Source organism: Epinephelus moara, chromosome 12 (genome assembly GCF_006386435.1).
Source record: "Epinephelus moara isolate mb chromosome 12, YSFRI_EMoa_1.0, whole genome shotgun sequence".
Lineage (NCBI taxonomy): Eukaryota > Metazoa > Chordata > Actinopteri > Perciformes > Serranidae > Epinephelus > Epinephelus moara.
The window spans coordinates 18713301-18721343 of record NC_065517.1 but is presented as its reverse complement, the minus strand read 5'-3'; the positions used below and the strand labels follow the sequence as shown (position 1 = coordinate 18721343).

The window sequence follows — 8043 nt, the reverse complement described above, 5'->3', positions numbered from 1 at the left end:
ATGACAACCATGTCCTTCTGTAAATCCATCAGCTCCTTCAACAGCTCAATCTGACTGGCATCCTACAACAAGATGAGTCTTTTGGTGAAAGCTTTGCTGTGAAGGAGTTCCCCGAAGGCGAAACTCAAAGTTGTTAACTAAGATGTCCATGTATGAGGAGTGTATTATCAATGCCTTTACCACAAGATCATTATTAAATAGAGACTTAAGACTTGCAGTTTCATGTCATAATGTTGTATGCGTCTACACAGTGGTTCCCAACTTCCTTAAGAGGTCACAAGATGATCAAAAGAATAAGAAAGAAAGGAGTAATTCTGTTGAACAAAAATCTCTTTTCGTTGCTTTTTTTGTGAACTTCGGAATACCTCTTCAGGCCTCCAAAAATCCTTACAATTAAACAATTCTTATTATAACTGCTTACAACTTGTAATGACACTAACGCCCAATTCAGACCAAAGATTCGCGGCAAGACGAGTTGAAACAGGCAACTACTTGCAATGCACTGTTCTGCAACGTTCTAAAAACCTGCTGGTTCACACCAATGCAACTAGATGAGATGGTGTATCATCTCTATGCAACAACTCTGTACTTCTGTTCTGATTTCCAGCTTTTTAGTCTTATTTTGTGGCTGAATATAATTTGTAGTTTCTTAAAATATGAATGAGGATAGTGATAGTGAGACACTGGCTACAGTTGCATTCTGTAGTAGAAACAGGTGACGCTCCTTACATTCTAAACCAGCCGCCGGTGATTTGACCAGCTAGGTTGCAGGTGACAGCATCAGCCGGCTCAAGTCGAGCTCAGACGGCCAGTTCACACTGCTGCAACTTTTTTATGCAACGTTCTAAAATGGTTTCATCTCGTCGTGAATTATTGGTCTGAACTAGGCTTAAGGTTACAACTTGTCATGATGGATCACAAGGAGACTTTGTCTATTTTAAGTGATCACAAGCCAAAGACGGCTGGGGGCCCCTGCTTTAAGGCACCGTACTGTGTAATGGATACTATGTTAATTATGGTTTATAAATGATAAATTGAAATACATTGTGTTGCATCTTTGAGGCTTATTTCTTTAACGCACTTCAGAACATGAGTTTTGCTTGTTTTCATTTCATCCTCTCAAGCTGAACGTTTTCTTTAAAAAGAAGATGCTTTACAAGTACAAAAACTGCAATGTTTAGTGTACCTGAGACAGCTTCATTTGCATGTTGGCAAATACATGCAAGAAGCCTACAACTGCATCCCACAGTCTGCTGTGAGCTAAACTCTGCTGGTTCCCAATACACGGGCCCTGTAGGAAAGAGAAATAGTGGGTATGACGAGAGAAAAAACCACACACAGTGAAATATCTGATGAAAGTAATTTACATTGTCTATTTAACAGTGTTGACTGAGGGATCAGCTTCTTACCTGAATATACTCAGTCAGTGAGTTGAATATCTGCTTGGCAACGTCTAAAGCTTTGGAGAAGTTGACTTTTCCAGTCTCATCAATGACTTCTTTGCCGGAGTAATACCAGTAGAAGTCACTGATAGATTCCTGGAGAGCAGGATCACATTGGTAGACAATGAAAATGGTGTTGCGAGTAGGAAAATCTTTTAAGGAATAAAGTGTGTACATTTTGTGGCATTATACTTTTGTGTCACACACCTGAAGCCGTAGCAGATAGTCCACAGTGCTGATAATGATGTTGACTGTGGTTGTGTTTCCAGTTTGGGTTCTCAGGAAATTCTGGAAATCTGATAGAAAGAAATGTTTTCTCATCTATGCTCTTTCCTCCTCTTATGGATCACTGTGCCCTTGTGTTAAAGTGCAGAAACCACTTAGACAAACAAAACAATGCTCCAATTTACGATGAAGATACATTACTTAAAATACACATTAAGCACAACCTCACCTCCATTGTGCCCCTCGCACAGAAGTTGCAAAAACCGGAACAGATCTTTAGTAAACTCATCATTCTGTAGCACCTTGGAACCTTAGGAGAAAGGACAACTTGGTGACTAAAACTGTGACACTACACAAAGTAATTTTAGTTTTTACTTACTCAACATAAGAAGGTCTAACAGAATGCGAAACCCCCCTCAGAAGCGATTAATGTGAGGCAAGCAGGACGGGTTTCATGTTCAATACATGTTTGAAGTCCAGGGCCTTTAGATTGCAAGTTCAAAACTGAATCCAAAGTGCTTATTGTAAAAATGCTCTTAGATTAAACAACAGTGAAACACTAGGACATTTCCATAAGCTGGAGGAAGCCTGATAACTTTCACATGTAGGCCGGGATTGGGCCTGATGAAGGGTATCATTTCAGAAAAAAAGCAGCGGACAGACGTAGCTGAATAACTCACTTAAAAAAAAAAATCAATCAGATAATCCAGTCAACAGAGCTGAACAGAATGAGCACAAAACATTTCTGTGAGCAGATAAAAACCATGTGAAAGTTAGACATCTGAATGGAAACCAGCTTTGTGAAATAGGCCCAAAATCCAAAGCAAGACAAAGCTTTGCTTAGGCTGTGGAAGGCTCCACAAACCTTCAGTCAAACCCTTGAGAGGTGGCACTGATAGCCTTGGAAAGATAGATTTGAGCATCAGTAATAGGATTTGCATTAGTAAATGTTAACATGAAGGGAAATGGTATTCTGAAGATCCACTTTCTGTGTACACTCTGCATGCACAGTTTGTCCCTACAGAAATCTGAGGGAGGGAGAGGCCGGGTACCAAGTAAAGCAGGGAGTATGGACCACAGATATGGAGGAGACATTCAGGGTGGAAGCATAGCCATATCAGGATGATCTAAATTTGCTATTTACCCCGCTGAGTGTGGACTGCCATCGATGGGATTTTTTAAATGACAGGAAGGAGACAAACAATACACAAAGACATAAGCAAAAAGAGAGGACATTGAGTTACAGTACGAAGAATTATGAATATATTGGCTACGAGTGAAAACCAAAGTCATGCAGTTAAAAAGAATAATTTTAGAAGGGGGAAATCATAGGCCTGGGTTGTGTCTATGTTGTATCCGAGATGAGTACCAAATAAGAGTTCGGTCATGGTGGAAAACCCATAACAGCAACAGAGACACGAGTAGTAACAGTGACTTGTTAAAACACAGAACTCGGTGGAAATGTTTAGCAGAGGACTGAATGATGGAAAGACGAACATAGTTTGATGTGAAAAGCGTCGAGTGAAGATAGTTTATGTTTAATGTTGGACAGAGATTTGCTTTAATGCTGGACCATGTCCTCTAAGACAAGCTCTGCACTGCTCACAGCCACCCACTGTTCTGAAATGACAGGATACAGGATACATTCCTGCCTCAGTATCATCATAAAGGTTAACAGAAAGCGGGTTTATACTTATACTGAATCGCATACTACGTACTACACAGCCCCCACCATATATTTCTAAACAACTCCGGCTTTTTTCACTGCAAAAGAAGACATTAAAGACACCACACGACGACTTCAGTGACTTCAAGACTGTAGCGCAAGCAACAAACTATTTGTATTAAAAGGAAAACTTCAGCCACAAAATCACCATTTGTATATCTGCCATGCTGTGTTACACTGATTTCATGAAGACAACTTTGTTTTTCTCACATGCCTCTATGGATAACGGTGAACATATGATATACTGATGGACTGGGAACTGCTGTTTAACAGCTGTTTAATGGCAAAACATCGTCACATCAAGCAGTATAATACAAGTCTCATTTATCCAGCCGTATGTTCAGTGCTTCCCAAACACGTGCAATTTTTGCTGAAAAATGATTTAAAACTAAACTCAAACTTATCTATGCTCTCTTCAAAGTCAGGTTTTTTAGCAAAGATACATGTGTTCCATAGTACTGAGCAAACGGCTGGATAAATTACACTTGGATTATACTACACAAGCTGTGTTTGAGTTTTTGATATAGTTTTGCTATTGTTAAATTGAGTCCTAAATCAATCAATAAATCAATCAATACATTTGTCGTTTTCCATGGAGGAATGCAAGAAAAACAAAGTTCTCTTTCAGAATTCAAAGTAAAACGTTATGACTGTTTGATGTACAAAAGGCTCATTGTGAGCAAAGTATTCCTTTAATCAAAATTCACATTGTCAGCAATGTAATTTTGATTATTTCATCTACGAGGGCCACAAAAACTACTAACTAGGGACAGCTTCGAATGGACACTGACATTATACAGTTGTCATGGTTCAGCATTAGTTTAGTTAAGGTGAAGGGAAAGTTCTACTGAACTTCATGGGAGAAAACTGTCAAAAATATGATGCTCAGAGGACTAAGGAAGGGAAAAGAGGCAGAATATCAAAAAAAATATTTAAAAAAAAGGCTTCTTTTCACTTACTTGAGCCTTCCTCTGTCACCATGCCAAGTCCTTCTGCTTTGTTCTGCCTCTCAAATGCATTCAAGTCCAAGACACTGGTGGGAGAAAACTCAACAGTAAAACAGAAGCGCTTTATGTCGACACAGAACTTCCTTTAAGCAGTATAGATAATATAACAGTACCTGCAAGACTGCATCAGTCCTGAGAGACTCTTGAAAAAGCCTGCATCTCTTTTCTCTTTCAGGTAATCAAGCATTTTCTGGGATACGAGATGAAATGCATTAAACATCCTGCTATCAAAGCAAACTGCTACTCCAGTGTCGTCCCTGAACATGCCGTATATACATATATATATGTATATATACACTGATGGATGGACGATAAAATAACTAATGTTACGGTTAATAGGAAAAAGCAGATACATATATTTGGATATCTCATCCATATAATCTGACCTGCTGAACTTGCACATTGCCTCCATTTAAGATGGCGATTCCCAGTTTGAGGGTGCAGGTCACCATGGGGCCCAGACGACCTGATTAGAAAGGAATAACGTCAGATAAAAGCTGTGAGTCAGCAACATGGAGGAGAGACTGACTGGTAATAAAGGCAACACATCAGAGGGTTCAGTGAATAATCTGTGTGCATACAATAAGGTTATATGTCTTGGTATCAAAACATTATCGCCGTCAAAATGATCATTTATCTTTTAATAAACACTTTCAATTGTTTGCCCTTAAAGTCAACTTTTCACCGTGGTATTGAAAATGGTATCGCCCTTTGATATTTTGTATGAAAGTTAGAAATCCCAGTATTGTGTCAACATTACAAAACATAAATTGTTTTTAGATTGAAGGCTACCTTTTTGTGTTTTGATTTCTCTGCAGTGAACAGTATCATAAGTATTCATTGTTTTCCCCAGGATGTTTTTCTGTCAACGATGAAAAACCCCTCGGGGCATCCCAAGTAGCTCATCGGATGGAGTATATACCGTTGAGGCTGAGCCCTCGCTGCAGCTGCCTGAGTTTGAGTGTGGCCTCTCTTTCCCTTCCCTCCTAATTATCAAATTAAGCTGTAAAATGCCCCAAAAATATTAAACAAACAAAACCAAACCAATGAAAAACCTCTTAAGTGCACTGGGCCTCTTGTGGAGCTAAAACTCTCTAGTGAACCTCAGGAAAATTATATTCTTGTGGACTGGCAGTTGTTTAAAGGCAGGGTGATCCAGCACATCCTATAAGCAGGAGAGAAATCTGATACATTAAGGCCTGCAAATCAAATAATCACTCACAAAATATTTTAAGTAATTATTAAAATAAAAAAGAACAAATGTCTGTTGACCCAAGAAGGACCTCCATTTCTGTGGATTACAGAAGTGACTGAACTGTCCAATAAGAGGCCACTATCGGCTTTTAGCTTAAAACAGCAGAAAGGTAACAGAATAACTTCCTTTAAACTGCCTTCAAAATGTTGAGCCGTAGAAACGATAAGCTCGTCGTTACCTTTACTCGCACTGATCATTTGCAGCACCATCTCGGCGGCCCCACGGGCGTGCAGCCTCGCCTGCTGATACAGGATCTTCTGCTTTTCCATCTCCTTTTCCTGAGGAGGAACACACACACACCTAAAGCAGTCATCATCAACACACATTTTACTGTACCTGTTTTGAATTCTTTGCAGGTAACAGAGTTTTGATAAAGTAAACTAAAATAGAGGACATTATTTTAAGTGTTTGACAGAACCACTCTTGAGAGGATCTCTGCCTGAATGAGAGCATACCTCAAAAGTCTTTTCTTTCCCTTCCTCCTCTTCTTCCTCCTCATCCTCTGCACAGCTCTGAAGACACAAAAGTCAACATTTAAAGCTCATATTTTCATGTTATTAACCAAAGTCTTACCAGAATTATTTATACTTAGAAAGAACTCAAAGGCCACTACCTTTGCCATCATGTCTGCATACGCAATATACAAAGGATCCTCTTCCAAGCAACTGAAAAGGAGGGAAGTTATAAGTTAACAAGTATCAAAAATATATCAAATTGCTATACTTTATTCTCTGATACAATTCATTATGAGGAAAATTTCCAAAGCACACTGTAACATAGAGTCACTCTCGTGTTCAGTGATTTAACTCTCTTACCTTCTTTCTGTCAGAGCGTTGTGGCTGAAGTGGAGGATGAGTTGGTGGAGAGGGTCTGGCTGGATCTCAGCCACCTCCTCTTCCTCCTCCTCCACAATTTTCATCGGGGTTTTCTGCAGGAGTCCACAGGTGACAACAGTTAGCTCTGCCCAAGTCTTATCTGATCACCTATCATCCCTCTCATGAAATCTCTTGTTTTTCTTTTTTTAATCTTCACAAACTCACTGACAATTGTGCCCATTCACTCATTTGTCAAAAACACTGAAATGAGTCAGTAACATTCAACTAGCACCGGCATGCAGATGAAAGTTTGTCATGTCCTGGTGATCCGTGGAAAGGACAGGGCGAGGAAGTTAACAGTGGGTGATGAACAGCACTGGAACTAGTTGTCAAATACATGCATGTCACAGCAAACAGATGCAAGCAGTAAGCCATTTGGTGATATGACTTTGAACATGAAGAATGACACTAACAGCCTTACAAAGAGAGACTATCACAGCTACACAAATCTCCACAAGTCCAGACGAATTTGACAGACTTGTACAATTAAACTAACACTAAAAATAATCCCCAACAAGTATGAATAATCCGACTTTTGAGCAACTATATCTAAGGCTGTACTTCTAGTTTCAGTGTCTTGATGAATTTGCGGCACATCTGCGCACAAAGGTCTAATATGAAATGTGATCTTCACATGACTACGCGAGCATGCCACTGACGTCACGGCCACAGGACGAACTATAACGTCACCTTCACACTCACGCTACAGACTTACAGAGTACAGCGAAAAGACAACTGATGGGTTGGATCCAGATCTGACAGCCAAACAGCTAGTGACTCCTAGTGAGAGGCCCTCCTTACCACTGCTGTCAGAAAGGCAAAGCCTGCTTTTCTAGAGCTGTGAGCGCCGGAGCTGGCCCTGTGTCTCCTTAGTTGGTCATGCAGCCTCTGACCCCTGACGGATCTCTGTTTGAAGGGTTTCGCACGCCTAGAGCGGGGGCCGCCCCTGGGTGCTTTGGGCGGGGTCCCCACCCGGGCGCGCTCCCAAGGCTCGACGGGCGCGGAGCTAAAGAAGCATTCGGCAGACAGGACTGGCAGAGGGGTGCCAACGCAGGGCACGCGCGGCAAGGGCAAGGCGAGCCCAGTACTTACTGCCAGATCCTGAACTAGCTTCTCCTCAAAGGAGTACTCCTCTGCCTCTATCCAAAGTCTCTGATAGGCCGGGATGAAGAAGTTGATAGCGCGATGCCTGGGGAGGGGGGAGGTGAGGGGAGTTGGGGAGGAATGGAGGGGAGTGGGGAGGGAGGTACAGTGGCATTAGGGTGGGTTCTGGTGAGTTTTTGGAGGAGACAGGAAGGAGAGATGTAGGGGGAGGAAGGGGTTACAGGAAGTGCATTTCAGGCAGGGTGGTGACTGGTCAATGTGGGACCCACTGGCTCTTCTGACTGGTCACGTTTGGTCTCTAAAATAACTGCAGTTACTTCCATCAGGTTGTAGAATTCATCAGAGGAGACATGCACACTTTAGGGGAGATGTGCAGTTTTCCAACAAATCAGTGCATTAACAACTTCTT

At 41.2% G+C, this 8043-nt stretch overlaps 1 protein-coding gene across 1 annotated transcript in view; it reads right to left on the bottom strand.

Moving 5' to 3' along the window:
* Positions 1 to 8043, bottom strand: part of LOC126399193 (ryanodine receptor 3-like) — a 136886-nt gene that overhangs the window by 2523 nt on the left and 126320 nt on the right. Inside the window, exons 77-89 of the mRNA XM_050059034.1 lie at positions 7623 to 7719; positions 6471 to 6583; positions 6269 to 6320; positions 6111 to 6167; positions 5834 to 5933; positions 4787 to 4866; positions 4514 to 4590; positions 4353 to 4426; positions 1897 to 1977; positions 1650 to 1738; positions 1410 to 1538; positions 1187 to 1291; positions 6 to 62 (exon numbers count right to left, since the gene is read on the bottom strand). Coding sequence (XP_049914991.1) covers positions 6 to 62; positions 1187 to 1291; positions 1410 to 1538; positions 1650 to 1738; positions 1897 to 1977; positions 4353 to 4426; positions 4514 to 4590; positions 4787 to 4866; positions 5834 to 5933; positions 6111 to 6167; positions 6269 to 6320; positions 6471 to 6583; positions 7623 to 7719 — 1111 coding nt within the window. The remainder of the gene's footprint in view (positions 1 to 5; positions 63 to 1186; positions 1292 to 1409; positions 1539 to 1649; positions 1739 to 1896; positions 1978 to 4352; positions 4427 to 4513; positions 4591 to 4786; positions 4867 to 5833; positions 5934 to 6110; positions 6168 to 6268; positions 6321 to 6470; positions 6584 to 7622; positions 7720 to 8043) is intronic.